The sequence below is a fragment of the Neofelis nebulosa genome, chromosome 15 (assembly GCF_028018385.1).
Source record: "Neofelis nebulosa isolate mNeoNeb1 chromosome 15, mNeoNeb1.pri, whole genome shotgun sequence".
Taxonomy (NCBI): domain Eukaryota; kingdom Metazoa; phylum Chordata; class Mammalia; order Carnivora; family Felidae; genus Neofelis; species Neofelis nebulosa.
In genome coordinates, this window is record NC_080796.1 from 74,000,172 (window position 1) to 74,027,598 (window position 27,427).

The window sequence follows — 27,427 nt, forward strand, 5'->3', positions numbered from 1 at the left end:
GAAGGCAGGGGTCGTGGAGTGAGAGGGCAATGCCGGGGGTCTTGGCAGACAGAGGGAAGGGGCTTGGTTAGCCCGAGGGAGGTGGCACGGGGGTGTGGACAGAGCGCCGCATGTCAGATTTGGGACATAAATCCAGTCCACGAGAGTTGACACCAACTGGGGCAGTGGGGAAGGGGTGCCGAATCGGCGTCACGGGAAGCTGGGACAGCAGGGAACAGTAGCTGCGGGGATCAGAAGTGGCGGGGGTCAGCGACAGGTGAGGCACGGCCCGGTGGGTCCCGGCTGAGGCTGCCGCCCCCCAGCTGCGCTGGCCTGACAACGGGGTTTGAGCCACTCTCCTGCAGCGCCTGAGCAGAGGAGAGGGCTGGGGGGCAGGTCCCCGGTGGGGAGCCGGCAGCGCAGGAGAGACCAGTCACCCCACAAACCCAGAGCCCCTCCCTGCTGACGTCGTGGGACTGCCTGCTCACCCCACCCCCAGGGTCCTCGGCTACGGCATGCTGCTCGGACAAAAGCACCACTCATAAGCTTTGTGTTTTTAATAAAAAATAAACTGTCTGTGACAAGCAGTTTTCTGAATCCCAAAATAAAGGAGGGGAGAGGACAAAGATCAAGGGGTCAGCCACAGCAAAGGAGTGAACAAGGCTCAGATGACCCCTGTTACTCCAGCCAGGCCAGCAGAGATCACAGTCTCCCCAACCGAAGCAAGAAGGAAGGTGGTCAGACTTCCGGAAAGACTTCCCGGGAGTCAGCGGTGCATGGTTGACAAGGGAGGGGGAGGGCGCGCCTCCCTGCAGATCCCCGGGAGGGGGGCGCTGGCGTCTGAGGTGAGGTGGCGGCTGCGACCAGAGTGGGGTCGCCAGGGGTACGGGCGTGCTGTCCCGTTTGGTGTTTATTACCACAGGGTCCTGGACCACCCCCACCCCCCTAGAGGGTTCTGAAACAGCCAAGCTGGAGAGCCTGTGTGCGTGGTGGAAGGAAGGCCCACAGGGGGTCAGGCCGCTGTGTCCAGCCCCGCCGAGGGCTCCTGGTGGCACACAGTGGCAGGAAAAGGTGGTCTTTTGTGGTACTCCCCCACCAAGTCCCAGGTCCCCACAGCCGGCATGGCCAGGCGCCCTGCCCACCCTACAGCCCCGGTCTGTGCCCAGAGTTTAAGCCACCTCGGAGCCCAGACGGTTGTTGTCCGCGTCCACCTCGCCGGCCGAGGTCGTGTGGTCCTTGGGAGGTTGGAGGTGCTGCTTTCTGCTCAGGGGGGCCTTCTCCCCGGGAGGCAGGGTCTCACAGCCCCGCACCTTGCCCCGGGCTCGGAGCGCCCCCAGCGGGGAGGCAAGGAGAAGGAGGAGGGCTCCAGAAAGCACGAAGGCCAGGAGCACAGTGACCGTGAGGAAGTGAGGCCAGTAGGACCGCTGGGCGGCCAGGGCGGCCCCGCCCCCGACCCTGGTCAACGGGGCCTCCACACGCTCCCGGGGGATGCCCGCCAGTTCGGGGTCCAGGGCCAGGGGCTGATCCTGGCTGTGCACCCAGTAGGAGACCACAGGGTAGGAAAAGTCGTTCTCCGTGGCCCAGCACTGGTACAGGCCCCCCGCCCCGTCCTGCAGCAGCAGCAGCAGGGAGCCATTGTAGACCGCCGCAGAGGCCTCTGGGACCGCCGCTTTGCCGTGACTCCAGCGGTAAGACGCCAGGGCTGACAGGCGGGGGCAGGGGAGCTCCACGATGGAGTTGGGGACAGACAGGACTTCTTTAACTGGAGGTGAAGGAAGGCGAGCGGTTCAGGGAGGGGAGAGGAGGGCAGGAAAGCTGTGCCAACATTTGGACCCTGACTCCCCTCTCCCGCTTCCATTTCGACTCCCCAACTCGACTCTGACCCCTCCCCTATCTCCAGTCTGGACCCCAAACTGACCTCAGTCCCTCTGACTCCAGCTCTGCACCAAAAACAGACTGCGGCCTCAATCCTGAATCCCAGCTTAGAGCTCCTAACCTTCCTCCCTAAGCCAGGACCCAAATCCGTCCCAAATCTGGGCGTTCAGGTCTCCAGCCGGGCAGGTGCTGGGGGAAGAGACTGAGGCAGAAAGGCCCATCCCTGCCCAGAAGTCCCTGAGCCTCCCCCGCCCTCCGCCCCCTGGTTTCGCACTCACTGATTTCGGGGCGGCTCTGAGGCTGGCGGCTTCTGCCCACGGGGCCAGTGGCACAGGCGAACCGTGGGTTCCCTTGCTCCATGTCCTGCCTCCAGGACTTCCTGAGAAGGTGGGAGAGCACACTCATCCCTTGAAACAGACCAAAGTGGGAAGAGGAGGAGGAAGAGGGGAGGTGAACCCAGGATGGCTTGCTGTGACCCCTCCCCAGGAGGGACGCTGTTGGAGGGAGTAGCCCCTGGAGAGAGGAAGAACCCCGCATGATGGGGAAGAAGGTCTTGGCGGGCCAGCCTCACTGCCATCCGGGACAGGCACTCACGGGATGGGGGTGGGCAGGAGGCGGCAGGTCCGGGACTCTGGATCCCAGGCACAGTGGGGGTCCCGGGCAAGGACACAGTCCACACAGCTCTCATAGACGCTACAGTTGGCTCGTGGGACCCGCCAGATGCCCCTTGAGGAGCCCGCAAACACTGCACCCTGCAAAAGAGAGGGAGAGTGACGGGGTCACCCTGCCCAGTGAGGACCCGGCACCCAAGCCCCCCACCTCATCGGAGGGCCCCTTGCCACCTGTGCGGGGGCCAGCAGCAGGTTGCGGACAGGTTCAGGTTCAGGGAACAGCTGGATCTCCTCCACCAGATGGACACTGTTGTTTCCACTCCCCACAGCCTTGTGGAGGGACCCCGTGGCTGTGGGGAGAGAGCAGAGACTGTCACGGGTCCACAGACCCTTCTAACTCCAGATGGCCTCCCAGCTGTCAGAACGTTCCTGCTGAGTGCAAAGTGCACAGACACGGATCTGTCAGGCTGTTGCCTTCGATGCTGCGGAGATCACGTAAGTCCCGTCGTAAGTGGCTCACACCCCTGCCCCTCTGCCCCTCCTGTGCTGGAACCCAGCCCACTTTCCCCACGGACTTGGGGCCGAGGACAGCTGAGTGCTTTCCGGAGAAAACCATGTCACCAGCCACCCTCAGCTCCACCAAGTGTCCCTGCTCCGAGGCACTTCAGTGAAGTCCACCCTGACCACCCTTTTAAAAACTGCCATTTCCTTAACTGGCATTCCTCAACTGCCCTCGTGCTGAATCACTTTCTAATCTCCTAACACGCCGAGTAGTGACTCATGTGCCGTGTTTATCGGCTGTCTCCGTGCATTCCACACGGACCGAGCTCTGGGGGCGTTCTGCTCTCTGCTGGGACCCAGGGTGGGCACAGCTGACAGTGGCTGGAAACATGTCCTAAAAGAAGGAAGGAACCTGCAGGTTTCTTCCACTGAAGCTCAAGGTCACCCCCGCCCGGCCCTCCATAGACGCGCCTGGCAATCTTCCACATTCCCCGCGGGCTCTCTCTCCTCCTTTCCACAACGACTTTTGAATCTACCCCCTTTCTCTCCAAACCCCCCACCTTCTCTACCCCTCACCCCCAGCCCAAGACCCTGCGTCCTCCAGCTGCACGGAGGGGCCTGCACATAACCTGCCAGCCAGCCACCCAATCCTGCCTGTTCTATTCACTCACCACCAACCCAGCACGGGTGCTGGCCCCCACCCGTGTCCCAGGCTCCGGCTTCCTGCTCTCTCTGCAACTGTACCTGCCAGTGACCCCCTGGCCTGCCCCTTTCTTCACCACCTGCCCCTCTCCTGGATCCCACTGACCTTTCCTTCTTTAAAAAAAAGCATGCAAGCTGCCGCCCCCCCCCCCCAGTGTCCCCTCCCTGCTTCCCCTCACAGCAGACTTCCTAAGGAGGGAAGTCTGTCCTGGTTGCTCCCAGTTGCCCTCCACCTGCCCGCTCTTCACCTCTCTCCATGGCTCCTCCATGAGAGAAACAGCTCCTGCGAAGGCCCCCAAAGCCCTCTGTGTTTGTCACCCCCTCCAGCACTAAAGCTCAGAAGGCACGGGTAACCCCGCTGTATTTTTAGAGCCTAGCAGGGCACCAGGCACATAGCCAGTATTGAGAAAGCATTTGTCGAATGAAAGCATGAGCGAATGAACTCCAGGGCTTCCCTCCTCAGCCTGAAACGCAGCCCCTACGTGGTCGCCGAGGGAGGTCCCGGAGCCCTTTACTCACTGGTGCCCAGGTACATGACCAGATGGCTGTGCCCATCGACGCCCTGGACTGTCTCCACCGCGAGTCTCGTGTACTCCACGCCAGACTTCACCAGCACGGGGGTCCCCACCACCTGCTCGTCCATCAGGAAATGGTCCTTCATGAAGGTCAAGGCTTTATCAGAGGAGGGGCCCACGGAGCACTAGAGCGGGGAGGAGGAAGATCAGGTCGGCTCTCTCCTTCCCGTGAGCTCACCACTGCCTCTTCCCTCCCTCCCAGCTTCAAGCCTGCTGCGCCTCCCTCCCTCCACGCAGTCCTCATCTTAGGAGGTGGTTAAACTCCGGAGCTGCCTGGCCTTGAATTCCAGCCTCTGAACACCGCGCCGCGTATACCGCAGGCTTGCGGCGCGCACGAGATGCACGAACACGCGAAAAGTAACTAGAGCAGGTGTGACATGAAGAAGGTGCTCAGTAAGTCTCAGCGGTTATTACTTTCCTCCCCCTCGTCACCTTCATCCAGGGTGCCCGGCAGGAAGTAGGGTGACAGCTACCTGCTGCGGGGACCACGTCTCACTCGTATCGGGAGCCCCAGGCATAGCCAGCGCAAGACTGGCACACAGCTGGTGCCCAAGGTGTTTGCGGAGCCAGTGACTGCATGACGGATGCGACAGAAAGGGGTGGTGCAGCAGGAAGCGCTTGTCACCACGGTGTGGCATGAACTTGCCACCTGAGTCTGGCACAGCCCCTGCTCCATCCGGGGCCTCCTTTTTCTCACCCATAAAGCGAGGGGGACGGCGGACGCGGTGGGCCGGCTGTTCTCCAGAGGCCCTGCCAACACCAGCACGCTGTGTGTCCCGATCTCAGTCAGGATCCTTGTCCTCCACACCCAAAAGCACTATGTTGGGGCCAGCCCAACTCTGTCCCCTGCAAGCTGTGTCCTCAGGTAGGTTTCCCCACCCCGCCCCGCTATGAGCCCCCATTTCCTTGTCTGTGAGTGAGGTAATAACATCCATGTTTCATTCTGATGCCAGAATGAGCACACACACCTATTCTCACTTCCTCCCCCGAAAACGTGGGGGGTGGGTTAAGGCAGAAAGCTACAGGGACTGGGAGAACAGGAGGGGAAGCGAAGGCAGCCACAGTTTGGAAGCTGGAAAGCAAATGAACAAACAGTAAAAGACTTAGCAGGAAAAAAAGAAAGGACTTTTCTTAAGCCAGCCCTGGGGTAGCCAAAGCTGTCTGATTTACAAGGCAGAATTCCTAAAGGTCATGAGTGAGTGGCCCCAGCCACCTCCAGAAGGGAGGCAAGGGAGGCACGGAGTCAGAAGAGTATTTGGAAGTCTGTCCAGGACGGAGGCTGGTCTCCTGCAGCTCCCGTGGCTGGGGGACTGGCCCTGGCAGGGCCTGGCCCAGGTCTGGAGGCTCACTCTCTGGAGAGGGTAAAGTAGAGGGTCTCTGGGCGGAGGGCACGGGCACACCATGGAAGCAGGGGTGAAGGCAGGGAGGCTCAGTGCATGCTGAGACTCCGCCCTCACCCCCTCTCCCCCAACGCCAGCAGCCAGGCCGTCCCCCTCCGAGCAGAAGGCTAGAAGAGGGCTCCGGAAAACTGACTGGAGGTCAAAGGTAAGACTTGATGCTATTCATGTTGAGGGTCCCCAAGAAAACCGCCCAGCCAGGCCACCTCCAGGGGACAACAGTGGAGCCAAGTCCCATCCACCGGTGCAGTTTCCAAACAGCTGCATGGTCCCCACCCTCAAGTACAGCAAAGAGCCCAGGGCTACCGGACCAAAACAAACAAATGGAAAACAAACAAACAACACAGCTAAATGATTCAGAGAAAAGAGACCTTCACGCAAAGTAGTATTACCATTTTCAGAGAGCTAAGTGAAGAGAGTGTATCCACGAAACAAGAACATGATGCTACAAAAGAGGACTCTACTGCAAAGAGGGAGCCAGACACCACGTGTGTCCTGAAGGAAGACACACGACCACGGTGAAGGGATCAAATCAAACTCATGTTACTGAGTCTCTAGACCCGACCTCCAATGAATTTACAGGAATTCCTTAAACTCCACCACAGAGAGACATGGTCACCAAGATCTAGACAGTGAAAAATTCTACATGACAAGTAAATGGCAAGGGAAAATAAGAAGATGGAAAGGGAATGTATAGATTAAAAGAGACTTAAAAGAACAACGCCTGGGGGCGCCTGGGTGGCTCAGTCAGTTGAGCATCTGACTCTTGATTTCGGCTCAGGTCATGATCTCATAGTTTGTGAGATGGAGCCCCACGTCAGGCTCTGTGCTGACAGTGCAGAGCCTGCTTGGGATTCTCTCTCTCCCTCTCCCTCTGCCCCTCCCCTTCGTGTGTGCTCTCTCTCTCTCTCTCTGAAAAGAAACATTTCAAAAAAAAAAAAAAAAAAGAAGACAAAATTGAGACACTCTCCCAGAACGTAGGGCCAAACTGAAGTCTTGGAAAGCTGGACAGGATTTAAAAATGGAGAGGACCAGGGGCGCCTGGGTGGCCCAGTCGGTTAAGCGTCCGACTTCAGCCAGGTCACGATCTCACGGTCCGTGAGTTCGAGCCCCGCGTCAGGCTCTGGGCTGATGGCTCGGAGCCTGGAGCCTGTTTCCGATTCTGTGTCTCCCTCTCTCTCTCTGCCCCTCCCCCGTTCATGCTCTGTCTCTCTCTGTCCCAAAAATAAATAATAAAAAAAAAAAAATGGAGAGGACCAGTCCAGGAGGGCCAGAAAGAAGCAAGAAAACATTCTAAATTCTAACATGAACGTGTCCACTCCATGAGGGAAGGGACTTCTGTCTGCTCTCTTCACTGGTATATCCATCCCCTAGTGCTTACAACAGTGGCAGGAGGCCTCAAAAACTGTCTGTTCATTAAAAAGAAAATAGGGGGAAATAGTTCAAGAAAACTTCAAACTGCAGGAACAACTTCCCAGGCTGAAGGGGCAGCCTGAATGTCCAGCGCAATAAATGAACAGAGTCCCGTCAAAGCACAACACTGTGAAATTTCAGAACTGGGGACAAAGAAAAGGCACTACATGATTCCAGTCAGAAAAAAACAGGACATTCAGAGACTTAAGAATCAGAATGGCTCTGGGTAGCTCAGTAACCCCCTGGGGAATAACAGGGCAAGCCTTCCAAGTTTTGCAGGAAGCTTAGTTCCAGTCTAGAATTACCTGCACACATCAAACTACCAAATGTGAAAGTCGAATAAAGACATTTTCAGACACTCACAGTCTCAAAAAGTTTACCTCCCCTGTATCCCTTTCCAGGAATCTATGGAGGCCACGTTCATGAAATAAGATAGTAAAACAAGAAAGAAAAAAAAAAAAAAAAGAGGAAGTCACAGGTTGCAAGAAACACGAGAATGTCACGGACAGATACAAAGGGAAAGCCCAGAACGATGAGCAGGGAAATTCCAGGAGGGCAGCGGTGCCCTGGCCCCGGACGGCCAGCCGCTGGTCCAGGCCGCAGTGGATAGGAGCCGTTTCCAGGAACGTGAAACTGTTTGAATGCCTAACGGCTGTGTCTTCAGAAGAAATGCAGATAATTGAGGAGAGTCTGAGGTTGAATTAATGATAAGAGCTTAGAAAACAAAGCAAGCAAAAAAAAAAAAAAAAAAAGTGAGAGAGAGATAATTACTAACCCCAGGGAAAAATTTTAATTATGTAAAAAGGAAAGGTAATCATGGCCTTCTACGTGGCTCAGTGGTGCAGAAGAGTCCGATATAAATATTGATCTAACCAAAATTGTGACAAAACTGCCCTGGGAGATGAGGGGTGGGTGCAGTGGTGTGCTGGCAAAGCAGTTCCGGTGTGGGCGTCGGGGATCCCCGTCTCCTGACTCATCAGGTTTGCCAGCTGCCGTGACCTATACTCCCCCCGCGGCTGACCTCAAGCTACCAGCGTAATGTCAGTGCCCATGAATTTGGAAAGAGACGCACAAAAACAGTTCTTGCTAGCTGCTGCAGGCCACACACAACTGGGGGGGGGGGGAGGGGGTGGGGTGGCAGGGGGGAGGGGGAGGAACACAGTTAAATCCTCACCATCCAGAACGGGGAATTCAATAGATCCTGCCTGAAACCGAAGCATCAAGAGGCGGCAATAAAAGTATGTTAGAGACGGGGCGGGGCGCCTGGCGGGCTCAGTCGGTTAAGCATCTGACTCTTGATTTCGGCTCCGGTCACGATCTCACGGTTCGTGGGATGGACCCCCGCATCGGGCTCTGCGCTGACGGCACCCAGCCCGCTTGGGATTCTCTCTCTCCCTCTCTCTCTCTGCCCCTCCCCTGCTCGCACTCTCTCTCTCTCAAAATAAGTAAGTGAACATTTGAAAATAAAAGTACGTTAGAGATCTGGAGATAAATACACAAAGTATCGGCTAAGAGAGTTGAAGGTGGTTGTCCCTCTAGAGAGGGAAAAGCGTAGGGCAGGGAATAAGGCAGATTTTTACAACCGACCGTGTAGCTCTCTCTGATTCTTTAGATGGTGACCGTATAGCACTCGGATCAAAAAACAAGAGTTGAATAACAAACGCACATGAAGATGCCAGGCAGTCCTTGGCACAGCCCGTGCCCCCTTGTCTGCTCAGTGATGTACTCAGGTAAGCGGTGTGCACTTGGCGGACGGGGTGCTGCTCTGTGAGTAGGATGGGGTTGGAGCAGCGGGGCCGAGTGTGTATCTGAGCAAACAGGGCCGGTCAGGGCAGGAAGCACCAACGATTGGACACTCACTGCGCCACGACAGGTCCTTTGACGTGGGGGAAGCGTGTGTGTGTGTATCTGTGGAGGGCGGTCGCTCGGTGTCGGGGTGGTACTCACGCTGCCTGGCCGGGGACTGATCTCGGGAACCCCGTAAGTAGTCCAGCGTGAAGTCTCTTTGTTCAGCTCCTTGTACTTCCCCTCAAAGACACGTCTGAAGTCCTTGAGAGAGAAGGCACAGACAGCAGAGCTCCTGGTCCCACCGATCTGCCTGGGGACAGCCAGAGGGGACACTGTTATCCCCTCTGCTATACCAGGAAGCTCCCCCTGTAGCCCTGGCCCACCCTGGTCAGAAAGCCCAGGAGGGAAGGGGTGTGGAGGGTGGGGCTGGCCTACCGATGCCTAGTCTCCCCGAGCTGTGGTGATAAGGCTGGGGAGTCCCTTGTGGACCGTCTTGGGACCTGAAGTGTGATTATCCTTAAGGAGAAGTGATTGGGGCTCAGGCCGTGGGGGTGGCTGCTGCCTGTCTTGCCCAGGCTGGGCTGTACCCATGGGAGGGGCAGTGTAAACAGTTCCCAACAGGCTCCAGATGAAGCCCTGCTCCTTTTGGCCCTACTGATTCCTGATCCTCAGGGAACCAACCAGAGCCTGACTATGAGAATATTTGTATTCCTTCAGCCCTGGCCTGTGGACAACAGGTTTCTCTTGTTCTCTTTAACCTGATTGTGGCACACATCCTGTTCTCGGTTCTGGATGTCGTCATTGATACCAGCCTCTGCTTACAGCAGGTATTTTTGGTACCGGACACATGGTCAGGAAGTACCTAAACACCGTGTGACCAGATCACAGCAAATCAACTGACTTTTCTCAGCCTCCAAGCAATGACTATTTTAACTTTAGTGATACTGATGGTGTTTCCCTTTTTGTTTTGGCTATTAGGAAGCTCAGAGCTAAATTGTGATCAGCACCTGGCACTGCATAAATGACAAACATCTGTAATGCGTCGCCCCAGTCCCTGCCTTGTCTTATTTTTCTTTTACTCCTGTTTCCTTATCAGTTTTATCGTATCTTGTCTCAATGTTTGCCTTTGGTAAGCTGGCTCCTATTTTTTTTTTTTTTGGAACCAGGCAGGCTATAAACTAGTAAGAACCTGAGTTTTCTTTTTCCATCTACATGAAGGGGGTGGGTCTGATCCGTGGGACGTGGTGGCGATGACACGCCTTCCTAGGTGAGGTGCGCGGAGTGACAGCTCCAACCCGCCGGCCCCACGACCCGCGCGCGCAGCCCCCGCGTTCCCGCCGCTCTGCTCACCACTGGGAGCTGAAGGTGGCGTAGACGCGGGCGTCTGCGGAGGCAGTGGCGGGCAGCAACACCGCGTGGCGGACGACGTTGAAAGGCAGCTGCCCCGGCTGCGCGCAGAGCAGCTGCGCCTTCAGGAAGGTGGTCCACTTCTTCTGCAGCAGCTTGTCTCCCCCCACGTCGTTCTAGGGCCGCGTGGGCGGAGTCAGTGGCGCCCCGCCCCGCTCCGCGCGAGCCCTGCGCCCCGCCTCCCGCGCGCCCGCCCCGCTCCCATTGGGTCCTGGGCGCTCGGCCCCGCCTCTGCCATCTCCCCATTGGCTGCCCCGCGGCCAGCGCCGCCTCCCGCCCGGGCCGCACACCTTGCAGACTCTGGCCACGCGGGACGTGTGGAGCTTCTCGAAGAACTCGAACTCGCTGGCCGTCTCCTCGAAGAAGAAGTAGACGAAGTGGGTCGAGGGGATGGCTGCCACGAAGGAGGCGTCCGCTGCGGGGCGGGGCAGATAGGCTTAAGGCTGGGACTACCCCCGCCCCCACCCCCCCAAGCGCTGGTCCGCAGGCTGGATGCCTAGAGGCCGGCCGAGGGTGGCCCTGGGGGGGTGTGTGTGGGGGGGGAACACCTGGTCCCTTTTGTGTTTACTGACGCTTCGCGGGGCTGAGAACTGCATCCCCAGCAACAGTACTGCCTCGCACGGAGGAGGCCCCCTTCAAGAAGGGCACAAGGGGAGGGGCGCCTGGGTGGCGCAGTCGGTTAAGCGTCCGACTTCAGCCAGGTCACGATCTCGCGGTCTGTGAGTTCGAGCCCCGCGTCAGGCTCTGGGCCGATGGCTCGGAGCCTGGAGCCTGTTTCCGATTCTGTGTCTCCCTCTCTCTCTGCCCCTCCCCCGTTCATGCTCTGTCTCTCTCTGTCCCAAAAATAAATAAAAAATGTTGAAAAAAAAAAAAAAAAAAAAGAAGGGCACAAGGGGGAACAGCGGGTCTCAGGTTCTCAGGCCTGGCCTCCGCGCTTGCTCTGGGACGGGCCAGACCTGTGCTGGGGACTGGGGTCCTTACGCTGCAGCCAGCGGAGGAAATTGTCGGTCTTGAGGACAGGCTGGGGTCCCAGCGTGCGGATCAGGATGGGCTCGCTGCCCAGGAAGTTGTTCATGGTGCCAGAATAGAGCATCCCATCTAGGGCGGGGAGAGGGCAGGAGGCCTCCTGGTTGGAGGGGGTCCCTGCTCTCTTCAGACCTGCCTCTGCCTGGGGCCAGCATTCACATCGGTCTCTGGCCCCCTTCTGTGTTCTACACCTTCCTGTGGTGCCCAGAGCCCAGCTCACAGACCCCGCTGAGCCCCCTTCTTAGGGAATACTGCCTCAGGGGATAGTCATGCCTTGTGTCCCTCTGTGCACTGGCCTTGTCCAGCCTTCCTCTGGCTGCTCCCTCACAGGCCCAGCAGAACCACTTGGCAAGTAGAATCACTCCTGGTTCCCCAAAGGTGGCCGTGTTTTCCTCCTCCACCCCTTGGCCCTGCCCTTCTCTTCCTGGAACATCTTCGTTGCCCATCTACGTATCTTTCAAGGTCCAACTCAAAAGCCAAAGGCCACCTCTTCCAGGAAACCAGGGCGGGGAATCTGTTATGGTCTGTGTCTGGGAGGGCACAGGCCGTGATTTCTCATAAACTCCACAGAAAAAATGGCTGAGCCTCAGGCCTCTCTTCTGCCCAAGACCCTTCCCGGACCCTCTTGCCTGCGTGAACCTCTCTATACCTACCTCCCTCCACCTCCTTTGGGGCAGCTTCAGCGGGATTGGTTGGGGTGCCCAAGTCTCTCTCTGACCTGGTGCCCTGAGGCTCCTGGCTTCCCCTCCCTCCATCCCCTGCCTTTCAGAAAACTGTCAGATTCCATATTTCCCAGAGTGACCTGGGAAGGCAGATACTGGAAACCTGCTACTCACCTGCCAAGACAGCTGTGTGCTTATGGGCGGGGTCGAAGGGGCTTTGGCCTTTCCCCTCCACAACTTTGTCCTGGGAGATGGGCATCAGGTAGGAATCTTGGAGTTCCTAAAGGGGGGGGGAGAGGCTGGGGGCCAGAACGCCAGGGTCTCATGTCTGGGAAATGCAGGGCTTGAGGGAAGGAGAGGAACATGAGGGAGGGTGGGGCCAGGAAGCTCACGAGGGTCCTGCATCTGGAAGAGCAGAGTTTTCCAGAGCTCCAGAGGATGGGCCGGGAGTAGGTGTGGAAGGGATGCTTGGGTCCGAGAGCTGGGTGCCCAATAACTCACGATGAAGGTACAAGCGGGGCTGAAGGCGAAGGTGCCACATGTATATAGGTGGGTGGCGTTGAGAGAGACCAGGACACGGATAAAGTTGAAGCACTGTGTCTGGGGAGACAGAGAATTCAGGCTGCCCCTCCCTTGCTGGGGGGGGAGAGGGCGGGGCACCCCCCGACGCAGTCTCAGTACGTTTTCACAGAGGGTGATGCAGGCGTCATAGTGGAAACAAGCATCCTCTGCTGCCTGTCCAACCTGAGGTCTTCCGGTGGCGGTCTGGGGGCTCTGCCCAGAGCCCCTGCTCCCCCACTTCGGCTTACCTCATTACTCTTCTTCTTAAAGGCACATTCTCTCTTTTTTTGGTCACTGGCCGGCCAGGGTATCTGCGGTGGGGAGTGGGGAGGGAGACGAACGAAAGTGAGGTCTTCGGCTCTAGCTTTGACCTGCTGCCGTCTCCTTGGGCCAGGTGTGAAGTCACCGGAAGGCATGGTGGCCAGTGACATGCTAATGAGCTATAATAACATCAGCTTGTGACTGTGGCCACTGCTCTGATGATGCTGGCGTTCCTTGGGACACAGCTCTATGGTAGAACACGGCCTGCAGAATCAGACCTGAGTTTGAATCCAGAATCGGCCGCTTGGTGGTTAAGTGATCTCAGTCAATTGCACCAGCTCCTGGAGGGCACCCACCAGGAACATATGCAAAGTACCCTTAGGGCAATGCCTGGTGTACAGAGCAGCTGTTGTCAAACCACACGTTTCCTGGAGAAATTGTTTAAAATGTCGGTTCCTGTCTGCCACCTCAGAGAAGCTACATCTTCACCCGGCAACCCATACGCGCAGGTGGCCCACAGGCCACACGCCGAGGGGCACAACCGGGAGATGCTCAGAAATTGCTCCCTCTCTCCCTCCTTCCTTCCTTCCCCCTCTCTTCCTCACACCATTCCCGTTAGGAGGCTGACTGTAATTTAATACACAGGCTTCAGTGATTTCTGCCAGTGGGTGGATGTCATGTTACTGATATCATCGGAGTCAATGTTTCTGTCGTATGTCAATGATTTCCATTTCAGCCATCGTAGCAGTTAGCATCGTTCAAGCAGAATGCAGGGTACCAGCAAGTAGTGAGACCACTATGGTATCTCTTCTCTGTTCTGCAGACCGGGTACATCCGACCCGGTAGGATGGGTAGTCGGTCACGCGTAGGCAGACCAGGCACAGGGGTGGGGAGGCACTGTCAGCCCCCTCCCCACCCCCAGCCCATGCCCTTCACCCCTGGCCTGCTCACCATGTTCTTCAGCTTTGGCATCCCCGGATCCTGGATGTTCAAGGCCAGGATGGCCTCCCGAGCCCCCACGTAGAGAGTGCCTCCATCACCACTCAAAAGCAGAGTGTCGAAATCCTGGAGGCCCTTCTGGTGGAAGAGGCTGAGAACCCTGCGTCCGTCCCCTGTTGGGAGTTGAGGAGAAGGGGTGAGTGATGAGGGCTGGCTGGGCACAGAGCTGACTTCCGAGATTGAGGTGGGGAGGGGAAGTGTTGGCAGAGTGTGCCCCCCCCAGGCCCTGGCAGCCAGACCTACACTCCACCAGCAGCCGCCCCCCCTTCACCCACCCTGCTGGGAGGGCAGGAGTTTTGTGTTGATCCCACAGCGAAGAGAAGAGGCAGCCAGAGACAGGGTAACGACAGCCCGGGGCTGGGGAAGGGTGGCCTGAACCCAAGAGACACACAAAGGGCCAGCAAATAAAGTGAGCCACAATGGACATGCTTCCAGGCCTGGTGGGGGTGCGGGGCTGTGGGGGGCAGGGGGAGGAGCAGGGGGAGCAGAAGGCAGACAGACAGATAGGACTGTGTGTCAGGGTGGCTGTGGGCTGTGGGGTCACACTCACCAACCCCCCTTCCCTTCTCTAGCAGGACATTTCTACCACTAGAATCACCACTATGAGCTGAACAGAGAGGAAACATTCATCCCCAAAGGCCCCCGTGGGCGTGCCTGGCTGGCACCTGTGTGGGGGCAGCGAGCCGGCCACGGGAGGCAAGCGAGGCCCTCATGGTCACCTCGGGGTGGCGGTGGTGCTGGGGGGATGCTCCTGTCCCGCTGGTACATCGGCAAGGGGACAGGCTCCCCACCCCCCCCCACCCCCCCCCGCTCCCTCCGCCAGGGCTGTGTTTGCACGTCAGCCCTAGAGGCCTGTCCTGTCTAGCTGAGTGTTCCCTTTGGAAGCTGTGAGAATCTCAGGGCCAAAAGGAGAAGTCGGCAAGGTGCTGGAAGGGGTGGCCTCCCCCAGACCTGCGTGAACCCCTCGGTTACTGGACGCCCCATCCTGCGGCATGACCTCGGGCCTCGCATCCGCTTCCCGCGCAGAACCCGGAGGGCGGGCTGAGTACCAGCGTTGCTTATGTTGGGGATGCCAGCACTGGACACAGAGGAGTCCTCGCCAACAGCGGCCAGCGTGCGTGTCCTTTACCAGGTTGCCCCAGACAGATACCAGAGACACAGCCGTGCCCAGGAGACCCTGCGCCTACAACTCCTGGCCTATCCCTTCCTGAGCCTTCTGCCTGCAGCTGAGAGGGCGGGCGGCAGAGCGTCAGGGCCTGCACCCCAGCGGGCCACCCCGAGGTCTCTTATTCCTGGCGTCTGGACGTGGCGGACCATCTGTGTGGTTGTTGCAGGCCTGGTGTGTGCGGGGCCACCGGGTCCACGGATGATCTTCTGGCGTGGCTGTGGCCTTGCGGGCACGTGGGGGTGTGAAAGCAGTTAGGGGTTGGAAGTGCCCGGCTTGAGGACAGTGACATGTAAGGAGGGAAAGAAAAACCACCAGCCCTGGAGAACCACCCCGGCCCCTTCCTCTCTTCCCTTGGTCTTCCCCCTTAGTCTTCCGGCCGTGGCACATAGTTTCCTCATCCACCCCTTCCTCTGCCCCTCCCCTCCAGCTCAGCTTGCCGCCCTGCGCTACCTGGCCGTCGGACACTTACCTGCGTGGTATATGACCCTGGGTAGGGGCCCCTGCCCAGCGGCCCCCGCGGTCAGCAGCCGTGGCAGCAGAAACAGCCAGAAGAGGAAAAGGCCCGGGAGGCTCCAGGGGTCCGGGCCCGGGGGTAGGAGGGCCATGCTCAGCCAGAGGCTGTCACCAGATGGCTCTGCGGAAACAGACACCCAGACACCCTCTGGGTGAGCAGGCCTCACCACATCCCCCCCGGGGAGCCAATAGGAGAGCCCCAGGCAGCAGAAGTGCGTATGGGGGTGGGGGGTGCCGGGGAGGGGACAGTTTCCTTTCCAGAGTGCCTTCTGAGTCTCACTTCCATCATCCACGGGCACCAGCCTGCTGCCTCGAGCTCCCCTGTGGGTCGGAGTCCGGCTTCCTGCCTGCCCTTCTGATCTTTGGCCCCCAGCAGCCCTGCTCTGCCCTCTCTCACCTGAGTCTCAGGAAGTCCTTCTTGCTGTCTACCCTTTGCCTTCCCTCCCCGTCGCCCAGAGCCCAGACCTTTCCCTTCCCCGGGCCCAAGCAGGGGACTTTGTGGGGAGCAGCTTCCTACGCTCAAAATGTAGGTTAATCAGACCCATCTCTGCTGGGACTTTCAGATCTGTGGCCGACCTCTCCCCTGCCCTCAGAGGACCCAGGCAGGCCTGATTCTGCCTATGCTGACCTCTCCCCTTCCCCTGCTGGGTGCAGGTCTTGACACTCTGGCCTACCTGGCCCTCCCTTGTAGGGAGGTAATGAGGGGCCGCCAGGCAGCTCTGCGGCTGCCCCTCCCCCTGCTCTCTGACTCCCTGGGTCGCTGCATCAAGGTCCCCAGGATCATCACCCCCAGCCGCCCACCTCATCGCACATACCCTCGAGCCAGCCACAGTGCAGAACCCCAGGTGTCCAGAGTCTTGGGTAGGGGTGCATCCAAGGGAAAGAAGAAGGGGCTTCCTAGGCCCCAGAGGCAGGGGACAGGGGATGGAAGGTCAGCCCGGCTGGGCCGGGAGTGCGGCCCGCCAGGTACCCATAGCGCCAGAGCCGGCACTGAGAGCTCTGGAAAACCAGAATTTCCACCTCTGGAGTCGAGTTGTGACAGATCCCTGGCTCAGGCGGAAGTGGGGGGGGGGGGAACGCTGGGAGGGCAAGAAAGGAGACACGCCTCTGCCCCCCCCCCTCCGTCTATCCAGAAAGTTTCTGGGCCATGCCAGCCACCCCACTGCCCTCTGTCGTGCCACCTCTAGTCCAACCAGCCCGGGAGTGGCTTCTTCTCTTGCTCAAGATTTCTCAGATAGGACGTGACCCTGTCCTCTCTGTTCCTCTTTTCGCTCACCCACAAGGCGGGGTCTCTCCACGGCTGTGTGCTCAGAAGTGCCTGCGGTGGTCTCCCCTTGGGACCCCCGCTTCAGGGGGGCCGCAGTCTTGAAAGACTAAGAGGGCTGCGTTGGGCTCTCCCCCGTGGCTTGTTCCCTCCCACGGCCTGGCGTCCATCCTTCCCCGGGGCAGCATCAGGCCAGGGGGAGCCCAGAAAACTTTCCCATCTGAGCTCACACCCAACCCCCCAGTGTCTGCTCACCTCTCCCTGGAGGCCCCGGGGCGGGGGGAACCTCCTAATGCAGGGTTAACGAGGCATCTCCAGCCGGGGCGCACAACCTATAAAGTGGGTAGCTTCCGCCGCCGGCTGGCTGCTGGTTTAAGAGCACGGCCATCCCAGGGCTAACCTGACTCGAGCTGGTGACCCAGCTCCTTCTCACACTGCCGTTGCTCAGGCAGGATGGCCTTCCTGCCGTGTCACTGCCATCCTTCTGGTCGCGGTGCAGCCCGTCATTCCCTAGAATTCCCGGTCAGGGCCCACTCATCTTCCCTCAGTTTCTCTGGGGGCTGGTCCCAGCCGGAGCCCTCCTGACAACTGTTTCGTGGCGACTAGCCTAAGACTCTCCCAGACTTTCATGGAGGCTGGTGGCCAAGTCCTGGGGAGAAGCCAGGGGCCACGCCACTCAGAGAAAGTCTTCCAGACTCAGAATCCAGGGAAGGGAAGATCCCTCCTGGACTCCGCCTTCTGCGCCTCCCCAACCCCTAGTCCAGATCTGGGACCTGCTCTGCCCCTTGGCCTCTCTGCTTGAACAGATTGGCTTATCTGGGTCACAGGGAGGGGTTCTGACTGCGGGGGAGACGGGGGAGGCAGCCCAGCTCCAAACTCCCAGCCCGACGCCCTGCGTCTGCCCTCTAGAAGTGCTCAGTTCACCGGGCTGGCCCTAGTGCCTCCTGCCCCAGAGACCCGGGGATTCTCCTTCCCCAGCCCCTCCCGCCAATACGAGTAGTTCGCGTTATTAGGCCTTGGTCTCCCCAACAGTTTTAGCAGATGGGCACCACCATAGTCCCATTTCGCAGATGAGGAAAGTGATGTTACGCAGTGAGAAGCCAAGTTAGACTCAGATGGGCCTCGTTCGGAAGCCAACCCCTTGGCCACCCAGTGTGGTCCCTTCTCAGCTCTGAGCCACTTGGATGGGGAAGACACCTCCGAGGGAGGGGGTGGCCAGCTCTGGCTCTTCTGGGCTGAGAAACTGTACCTCAGGGACTCCCGACTCCGGAGGGGACAGAGACCTCTCTGGCCATCAGGTACGGACACCAGCCCCACACGCAGCAGGGCCACCCGCTTCCGCGGGAGAGCCTGCCGGGGGGAGGACACCCTGCCCACCACCGTCCCTCTTGCGTGGGGGGCTCTGGAGTTGGAGGCAAAGTCACACGGCCATCACCCCCGTGCGGCTGGGGAGCCCACGGCCAGGGTGGCTTCAGGGGCACATGACCCGGGCAGTCACGGGGGCCCCCCATTCGGAAGGGCCCACACGTGACGTAGTGCTCTCCTGCTGCCGTCCTGAAGGTGCCTGATCGCTGCTGAACGCGGGACCCCACGTCTTCACTCTGCGTCAGGCCCGCAAGTGACGGAGCAGGTCCTGCCCCGGCATCAAGCAAGCTCGTGACTGCCAGGGCTCCTCAGCTGACCTTCCTCATTGTCCACACAAGAAGCCAAGGCCAGCAGGGAAGTGTCTTGGCGGGGGCTGGGGTCTGCAGGGTTCAGGTGGGGCGGTGGCGAGAAGGGGCCAGGTGTTCAGGGCCCAGCCTTAGGGGCTGTGACATTTCATGGCACCGATGTGGGGGCTCCCCAGCTTCTCTCTCCCCAGCCTGGGGACCCTCACCCCCCCCACCCCACCCGCAAAACAACAATGTCTAGTTCCACCCTGTCACCCACCTCTTCTGGGGACTCCTCCCCTCTGGCCCCTAGACCACATCGAACAGTAGCCCCTTCCTGCCAGGCTTTCTGGCCTTTGGTAGAGATGTAGCTGTGGGGGTTGGAGTGGGGACGGGAGATGGAGACATCGTCCTCGTTCTCCACCCTACTATGTGCTCACCCCCCTGCGACCCTACCCCATGCTCACTCCCCTGCCCCCTACGCTATGCTCACCCCCCTGCACCCCTACCCTGTCCTCACCCCCTGAACCCTACCCTATGCTTATCCCCCCGCAACGCTACCCTATGCTCATCCCCCTGCCCCCTATCCTATGCTCATCCCCTCTGCACCCCTACCCCATTCTCATCCCCCCTCGACCCCTACCCTATGCTCACGCCCCCTGAACCCTACCCTATGCTTAACCTCCTGCATCCTACCCTATGCTCATCCCCCCTGCACCCCTACCCCATGCTCACTCCCTTGCACTCCTAACTGGTACGCACCCCCCTGCACCCTATCCTATGCTTATCCCCTCTGCACCCTACCCTATGCTCATCCCCCTGCTGCCTACCCTGTGCTCATCCCCCCTGCACCCCTAACCTATGCTCATTCCCCCTCTACCCCTACCCCATGCTCACCCTTCTGCACCCCTACCCTCTACTAACCCCCCTGCACCCTGCCCTATGCTCACGCCCCTGCATCCTACCCTATGCTCACCCCTTGCACCTCTACCCCATGCTCATCCCCCCTCCACCCCTACCCCATGCTCAACCCCCTGCACCATACCCTGTACTCACCCCCCTGTACCCTACCCTATGCACATCCCCCCTGCACCCCTACCCCATGCTCACCCCCTTGCACCCCTACCCTGTACTCACCCCCTGTACCCTACCCTATGCACATCCCCCCTCCACCCCTACCCCATGCTCATCCCCCCTCCACCCCTACCCCATGCTCATCCCCTTGCACCCCTACCCTGTACTCACCCCCTGTACCCTACCCTATGCACATCCCCCCTGCACCCCTACCCCATGCTCATCCCCCCTCCACCCCTACCCCATGCTCATCCCCTGGACCCCTACCCTATGCTCAGCCCCCTGCACCTCAACCCTGTACTCACTCCCCTGTATCCTACCCTATGCTCATCCCCCTGCCCCCTACCCTATGCTCATCCCTCCTGCACCCCTACCCCATGCTCATCCCCCTCCGCCCCTACCCTGTAATCACCCCCCTGCACCCTACCTTATGCTCACCCCCCTGTACCCCTACCCTGTACTCACTCCCCCTGAAGCCTACCCTATGCTCACCTCTCTCCACCCCTACCCCATGCTCACTTCCCTACACCCTACTCTGTGCTCTCCCCACCTGCACCCCTACCCTGCACTCACCCACCTCCACCCCTACCCTATGTTCACTCCCCTGCATCCCTACCCTATGCTCATCCCCCCTCCACCCCTACTCCATGCTCACTCCCCTGCCCCCTACCCTATGCTCACCCCCCACCCCCTACCCTATGCTCATCCCCCCCAACTCTACCCCATGCTCATCCCCCCTCCACCCCTACCCCATGCTCACTCCCCTGCACCCCTACCTTATGCTCATCCCCCCTGCATCCTACCCTATGCTCACCCCACCTGCACCCAACCCCATGCTCACCTCCCTTCATCCCTACCCTGTGTTCACTCCACACACACACCCTACCCTGTGCTCACCCCTCTCTACCCCTACCCTGTGCTCGCCCACAGAACTCTGGGGAACTCTGTCCCTTTGGGGCTCCTGGCAACATGGATACCTCACTGGAAGGGGCTCCAGGAGCTGGGAGAAAAGCCACTCCGGGCTTCATCAATGACCAGGTCCAGCTCCCCTTACCCCCTCTCCCTCCCAGCCTCAGGGGTAGCCCTAGAAGAGCGCAGTCCTGGGGTACATCTGCTTCCTGGCTCCCCTTCCTCAGCCCTACCTGCCCTGCCCCGTCTTGCCCTGTTTTTATGATCCAATCAACTTATATTTAGGTGCCTACTGTGTGTGAGGCGCTTCCTTAGCCTCTACTCCCCCGGCATCCCCGCACCTCTTCCCACCCACACTGTCTCTCAGCATTCTCACCACCCGCCAAGCCCAATCCCCCCAACCCTTTCCCCAGGGCCTCCTAGGCCTCCTGGATCTGAGCTGGAAGGCTGAGCTGAGTGCCGCACACAATGGCCCGACCCCTCTGTCTGCCCCCTTCTCAAGGCAGAGCCAGCACCAGACAATGGCCCGCCCCCCCTCCCCCCTTCAGCCCTCCGGCTCCCTTACCTGGAGCTTGGGGATGCACCGAGCTTCCCTCCCCCTGGAATGCCAGGCAGTTCCTGTCTCCCAGTGCCTTCGTCCGTCCGTGCCACACCCCCGCCCCCCATCCCCAACCCCATCCCGCCTCACTGGTCCTCAGTCACCATGGCGACCGCATCTCTAAGTGGGAGGGACTAGAATCTCCCCATATTCTTCCTCCTCCTACCCGTGTCCCCCTGCGCCCCACCTTCTGCTGCTCGTGGATCCACAGTGTGGGGGAGGTGGGACTCCAGATATGGGGGGAGCCCCTGGGGGTCCTTGCTCAGCTCCCTCTCCCCCTGTCAGGCAGGCACCACCTCGTAGATGTCCCCTAGCTGGGTTCAGGGGTCACGTGGGGCCAATTCTCTTTTATGGTCAATTTCTCAGGGTTTCCCTCTTCCCTGGGAACTGTGTATATGCACGGGGACAGGGGGTCATAACTGGATGCCAGCTGGCCGGACCCCGTGCAAACGGAGTTTGCCAAGGAGGAGGTGAATCCACATACAGAGATCTGTGCAAACAGGCCGAGGGACAGGGGCTCCGTCAAGCAGGCTAAGAGGCCCTCTTCCATCCTCACTATCCTGGCTTCCGGGTTGAGGTTCTGCCATTTCTTCCCAAGCCACTGTGCCAGAAGCCTTCTTTGGCCAACCCCCTGAGACCCGTTAGGAGAAGTCTTATGCTCTAAGAGGAAGGATGAGGGCAGACTTCAGAAGGGACTTTCCAAAGGTCGAGGCCAGATAGGGATAAAACAGAGCCAGGCTGAGCTATTATTGCTCCCCAGCTATGAAGGAGCAAGCAGGGGCTCTGGGGGCAGTGTTGAAGCTGGGCCTGTGTCCTCTCCCAGCCCTGACCCTGGGCACCTACTCAGCAGAGCGCCCTCCTGTCCCCGCTGGACCTCAGCTTTCTCGCTGCTAACAGGAGGAGGTGGAAAAGCCCCTTCAGGGTTGGCCCCTCTCTCGGCCTATGGGGAGACTGGGAAACAGACAGCCCGGGGCCAGGGCGCAGAAGGCCTGGGTCCCAGGCACGGCTGCCTGTAACTTGCTGTGTGACCCTGGGCAGCTTGCTTGTCCTCTCTGATTCCAGCCTACCTGGGAGCAGCTCAGCTCATTTCGAGACTTCATAGTATTTTTAAGAAGGAAGTAAGTGTGCTGGGACCAGCCCCAGGCTCAGGGGTTCAGAGGCCAAGCCTGGTTCCCTTTCAGGTCTGGGTCGGGGTGGTGGGTGAGCGTTTCCGTCTGGAGTGGGGTGGCGAGGGCAAGGCCTGGGCCAAAAGCAGAAGTGGACTCTGAGCGGAGCTCTGTCACCACCCCCACCGCCACCATCTCTTCACTGCCGCCAGCACCCAGGCCTCGGGGCTTCGGAGGGCACCCGCAGGCTCCTCTCCCCCTGGACAGGGCTGTGGTAGCGGGGGAGGAACCGATTGGAAATCCAGGTGGCCAGGCCCAGAGGGAACTGGGCTAGCGGTGGAACAGGAAGGAAGAAGGTAAGACTATGGAAAGACTTCCCGCCCGCCGGGGAGTGTCCTGGGTCCTTCCCCTCTCCTTCCCTCCTTCCAGGGGAATTGGGTGCAGTCTCTGAACGGAACTGTAAGGGCCACATCTCTGAAATACTCCAAGGGAGCAAGGTAGAGGCAGCCTGCAAGCTTCGCCCGCATCCAGGGTTACCCGGGTGAGCTTCGGGGAGCCTCTCCCAGCCTCGATGTATGGAATCAGGGCTTCCAGGAAGGAGCCCAGACGTCCTGTGAGGCAGCAGGGACCCAGTCTCGGGCAGCGGCTGTGGCTGCGGCTAGAAATGTGCCGGGGTCGAGTTGGACACCCAGTGCCCTGTATCTTCTTGTTCCAGGTGGGGGAAGAGGGAGAGGCTTTCTGCAGCCTAACCTCCACTTCCCCTGCACCTGCTCATACACTTCCCTTTCCTGTGGCTGGCCTGGCCTCAGTTTCCCCACCTGTCAGGGCCCCATGTCTTTATTGCAGGAAGGGCAGCGAGTGGGTGATGGAGTTGATCAAAGGAGAGTCCCAGGAAGACAAAACAGGGGAGTGGAGGGTGAGGAGCCACAGGCGCCCTGCCCCATGGTCCCTGCCCCTCCAGACCCCCGGAGCTGCCCTTCCCCCAGTCCGAGGCCGCGGACCACCCAGAAGGACCCCCTGGGTTGTCCACTGAAATTGGCACAGACACCCGGGGTATGAGGAAACTGGCATCCCCCCCTCCCCTCCCCCTCCCCCGGGGACCACGGTTCCCCTTCCCCACCACTTCTCAGCCTTACCCCCAGCCCAGCAGTGGAGACCCTAACCCAGGCGTCCAAGACTTCCAGCAGAGTCCGGCCAGGGCAGGGGGCGGAGCAGAGGCGGGCTTGGCAGGGGAAGGGGGTGGGCCCCCCCCCCCCCCCCGCCAGCCCCCTCCAGTGCCCCAGTTCCCAGGCAGCTCTTAAAGGAACCAAGACGAATTAGCTAGGGACAGCTTCAGGGGGTGGGTGTAGAGGAAAGTGGGTGGCGGGGAGAGGATTAGACCTGTCAGGGGCAGGAGGGCCAGAGCGGGGGTGCTGACACCCCCTCCAGGGCCCGGAAGCCCTCCAACTCCTCAGTCTAGCCGTTCCCTCATCCCATGTGACCCCCACGGTGGCCACCCAGCTTCTGACTGCCACCCCCTCGGATCCTGGCCCCTATTCCCCTTGGGCCTCTGCCCACTTCCTCCCCCTCCCCCATATTCGTGCCACCTCAGTCTCCGGTGAGAGCTGCCAGCTGGCACGGACTGGTACTAAGCGCGGAGATCTGGCCCAAGGATTGTAAGGGCCTGAGGCCTGGCCCCAGAGGCGCGGGGGGGGGGGGGGGGGGGAGGTGGGCGGGGGGAGGCCAGCACCTCAAGGTCACTGCAGGGGGCCGGGGACAGGAGGCACCCTCCCCTCCCAATCCCCCTCCAAGTCTGTCCCTCTGGCTGTGGGATAAGGGGCTCCGAGGGAGCTGAGGATTCAGAGTCCTGGCCTGTGGGTTGTTAGGGCGGGGACAGCGAAAAAGCAAATGACTTGGTGGGTTACTTGTGGCCACGGAGGGGCCGGGCAGCCAGAGAAGCGTTCAGCAGAGGGAGACAGAAATGGAGACGGAAAGACAGCAGCCAGTTTTCAGCCCTGGCCCCCCAGCGTCCACAGCATGAATTTCAGTCTCTGGAGTGTGGGAAGGCTCTGCCCCAGTCCTCCTGGGCCCCGGCTTTCCCCCAGCTTCAGGGTATGCTAAGTCTGCGACCTGCAGCGGGTTTCCTTCCATTTCTACCTGATAGAATATTCTGAAAGTCATCTCTACACCCAACGTGGGGCTCGAACTCACGACCCCGAGATCAAGGGTCGCAGGCTCCTCTGAGCCAGCCAGGCCCCCCGCCCCCATAAAACTCTTCCTGTCCTTCCCTGCCCCCCCAAAAGAACCCCTTCATCCAGAAAGCCCTCTGGCGTCCCCACAGTGTTCTGAGTTGCCACCGTGTTTCGTGAGAGTCAGGAGCCCCGCGCCCCACCACCAGCAAGCTGGGTGACTTTGTGGCCGACCCTGTCTCCTCGCTGGCTTTGGGGTGCTTCACCCAAAGCGAGGACTAGCCCCCACCCCACCCCCCGCCCGCCCAGCAGTGGCTCTGCAGGAAGTGCTCACACTGAGCGGTCCCATTCCTGCACTTACGGGTACTGACCAAGTACCTGCTCTGGGGTCAGGCCCTGCGCTAGGTGCTGGGGGGTCAGCGTGAATAAAACATGAAAACGCCTGTCCGGGGTGGAGGACAGAACATGAGGAGATACAGAAATGAGATACGTCCGGTGGTGCTAAGTGTAGGGACAGGCGCACAGTATTTGATGGGAAAAGTGGTCCAGGCTAGGGAAGCACTCAAGGCGGGCAGGCGCTTGGGGGGTTCCAGGAACACCAAGGCGGTCAGTGCGGCCTCAGGGGCTGGTGAGGGACGCGCTGTCCCCTAGGTTGTCACGCAGGGCTTCACACGGCGTTCGTGCCTGCTGTCTGGCCTCTCACTGCTTTGGGAAGGCTCTGGAGAGTTTTGAGCAGAGGAGTGGCCGGAGCGGTAAAGGGTCACTCTGCCCCTGCGTGGAGAGCAACGCGTGGGGGGCGGGGGCAGGAGACCAGCCAGGAGGGACTGCCACAGTCCCGACAAGAGGCGGAGGCGGGGCGGGGGTTGTAGAATGAACTGGATTCCAGATCCATGCTAAAGACGGAGGTGACAGAACGTGCCGGTGGACTGAGTGTGGGGCTCGAGAGGGCTTGAGGAGTTACGGGTGGACTCCAGCCTGAGCAGCTGGGGAGAAGGACGGTCAGCAGGTGCCCCGGGGAAGACGACAGGCAGAGCAGGTCGAGGGTGGGGGGCAGTCAGGCTATCCGCTCCGGACATGCTAACTTGGACAAGCATCAGGTTTGGGGTTCAGGGCAAAGGAATGAGTTGAAGGTGTCAGCCTGGGAGTCAGCCGTGTGTGGATGGTGTCGAAGGCCGTGAGCCTGGAGGAGATGTCTCCAGGCCCCAGTGTAGACAGAGAGGGGTCGGGTCCGGGCACTCAGTCTGTCAGAGGTGGGGGAGAAGAGGAAGACCCAGCAGTGTGGGCTGAGAGGGACCAGAGTCATCGTCCGTGACCAGCAAGGTCAAGGAAGGTGAGGACGGAGCAGGGACCAGTGGGTCAGCCACTTGCAGGGCCCATGGACGTCAGCGACAGCAGTGTCTCTGGAATGAAGCCAGAAACGGGACGGCAGCTGAGCGTGAGGAGGGGAATCTGAAGAGACAGGAGGAGGTGTGATGTGGTCATCTGGAGAAAGGGGGTGACGGGGCTAGGGACAGGAGGGGCAGGGGGCAACGCTAGGGATGTGTGGTCATGACTTTAAAGTCGGCCTAGTCAGAAGGGGAACCACCCAAACTCCACCGTAAGAAATTACCTGGAATACTTAAAAGGTATTCTCTGCCGCATTATTTATAATCACAGAAGTGAGAACAAATTCAAATACCCAGAGACGATTGTGAAATGAGGTGTTACATATACACTTAGCCATTTTTAAGTAGTTCTATATGATAAACATCCTTTATAAAATATTTGCAAAAAAAATATGGTTTAATACCTATAGATAAAGCCAAGAGGGCTTTCTCCCCTAATCTTAAGAACCAATATGAAAAAGATAATCCTCCCAATAAAAAAATGAGCAAAGGATAGAAACATTATTCGCACCAGGAGAAATGCAAATAACCATTATACACGAATGAAAAAACAATTTCAACTTCTTTTTTAACAAGTATATTTTTTACTGTTTATTCATTTTTGAGAGAGAGACAGAATGCGAGCAGGACAGGAGCAGAGAGAGAGGGAGACGCAGAATCTGAAGCAGGCTCCAGGCTCCGAGCTGTCAGCACAGAGCCCGACGCGGGGCTCGGACCCACAAACCGTGAGATCGTGACCTGAGCCGAAGTCGGACACTCAAGCGACTGAGCCACCCAGGCGCCCCTGATTTCAATTTCTTTTCAAAGAAACGCAGTTGGGAAACAATGACGTGTGATCACTTTCCTATCAAGTTGGCAAGGATTAAAACCAGCAAAAGCTTGGTGTCAGGAGCTGCTCGTGGAAAAGTGAGCTCAGCAGCAGGTCAGGACAGGAAGGTCTAGTTTCTCTGGAAGGTGGTTGGCAACATCATCAACAGCTTTTGCGACGTACACAGCCCTGACGCAGCCAGTCCTGTTCCTGGAGTTCACTTCGTGGAAATGCCCAGAGATGCCTGGGCAGATGTCTGTCCCAGGAAACGTTATTTGCAACGAGCCGCGGAACATGGCAGACGTATGGACGTATTTGAAAATCGAAACCGCACAGAACGGTTGGAGGCCTCCCCCCGCAACTGTTGACGGTGGCCGTGGGGCAGTAGTGAAAGTGCCGATAAGGAGGGTGGGCCTCTCTCCCCTTTTCTACCCACTCTGGGACGACCAAGTATCACTTACATGAGCCAGTGGAGAAAGAATCCATGTTATTTAAAAATCACGTTTATAAACTTAGAAAGAACCTGGGAAAGGGCTCACGCATGTAAACTGGAAAGCAGAATCAAAATTTAAGCCGCAGCGAGATCTTAACTGTGTAAAGCATGTGTTCAAGGACGACGTCTGCGAAGAAACCCGTCAGTGGCTGTCTCGGGATGACTGCAAACGGATGACTTTCTCCCCTGTTTACTTACCTGCGTTTTCAGTTTTACTGCAGACTTATCACTACGTGATGCCAAAAAAAAAACACGTTTTAAAAATTAACCTCTTTGGTGTGCCACGCGCGCGGGGCTGCGTCGCGGCGCGGCGACAGGCGTGGGAGCCGAGGCACCTGGGCGCGAGTCCCCCGCGCCGTCGCCTGGGTCCCCGGGGCCGCGCCCGCAGCCACCGCCCGGGCGGCGCTCTGGCGCCCTCGGGTGCCCGGCCCGGGGAGTGCACGGGACGGACCCCTCGGCCGCCGCCCAGGGGCCCAAACCCGTCGGCCCGCGGGCGGCCCGCGGGCGCCATCGCCGGGCCGGGAGGGGGTTTCCT

The 27,427-nt window shown here is 59.3% G+C and overlaps 1 protein-coding gene and 1 long non-coding RNA gene across 7 annotated transcripts; one reads left to right on the forward strand and one right to left on the reverse strand.

Moving 5' to 3' along the window:
- Positions 1 to 521: 521 nt before the first annotated feature.
- Positions 522 to 23,243, reverse strand: SEMA4A (semaphorin 4A). Of its 4 annotated transcripts, none has more exons than XM_058701844.1 (15): positions 23,175 to 23,243; positions 15,395 to 15,559; positions 13,710 to 13,870; positions 12,746 to 12,808; positions 12,438 to 12,536; positions 12,111 to 12,216; positions 11,230 to 11,346; positions 10,539 to 10,663; positions 10,192 to 10,364; positions 9,001 to 9,151; positions 4,188 to 4,368; positions 2,697 to 2,815; positions 2,449 to 2,606; positions 2,133 to 2,233; positions 522 to 1,741 (listed from the first exon to the last, which is right to left on the reverse strand). In XM_058701844.1, the coding sequence occupies exons 2-15, from the start codon at positions 15,528 to 15,530 to the stop codon at positions 1,149 to 1,151; spliced, it is 2,283 nt and encodes a 760-aa protein (XP_058557827.1). In that variant the 5' UTR covers positions 15,531 to 15,559; positions 23,175 to 23,243; the 3' UTR covers positions 522 to 1,148. The 4 variants fall into 4 exon arrangements, with proteins under 4 accessions (XP_058557827.1, XP_058557826.1, XP_058557825.1 ...); XM_058701843.1 differs by lacking the exon at positions 23,175 to 23,243 and adding an exon at positions 20,900 to 20,978; XM_058701842.1 differs by lacking the exon at positions 23,175 to 23,243 and adding an exon at positions 16,254 to 16,487.
- LOC131496359 (uncharacterized) lies at positions 20,265 to 26,376 on the forward strand. Of its 3 annotated transcripts, XR_009254456.1 has the most exons (4): positions 20,265 to 20,463; positions 21,995 to 22,050; positions 22,251 to 22,394; positions 26,198 to 26,376. It is a non-coding gene; the product is annotated as an uncharacterized LOC131496359 (long non-coding RNA). The 3 variants fall into 3 exon arrangements; XR_009254455.1 differs by lacking the exon at positions 20,265 to 20,463 and having other exon boundaries at positions 21,169 to 22,050; XR_009254454.1 differs by lacking the exons at positions 20,265 to 20,463; positions 21,995 to 22,050 and having other exon boundaries at positions 22,059 to 22,394.
- Positions 26,377 to 27,427: the final 1,051 nt, after the last annotated feature.

Bases quoted from the DNA above. Each gene is read 5' to 3' on its own strand.
- SEMA4A (XM_058701842.1), bottom strand. From the start codon at position 16,311: ATGCACCCCTACCCAAGACTCTGGACACCTGGGGTTCTGCACTGTGGC. The intron at 15,560-16,253 runs GTATGTGCGATG...CTGTTTCCGCAG, and splicing joins GCACTGTGGCTGGCTCGAGG to AGCCATCTGGTGACAGCCTC. The intron at 2,607-2,696 runs GTGGCAAGGGGC...TCTCTTTTGCAG, and splicing joins TGCTGCTGGCCCCCGCACAG to GGTGCAGTGTTTGCGGGCTC.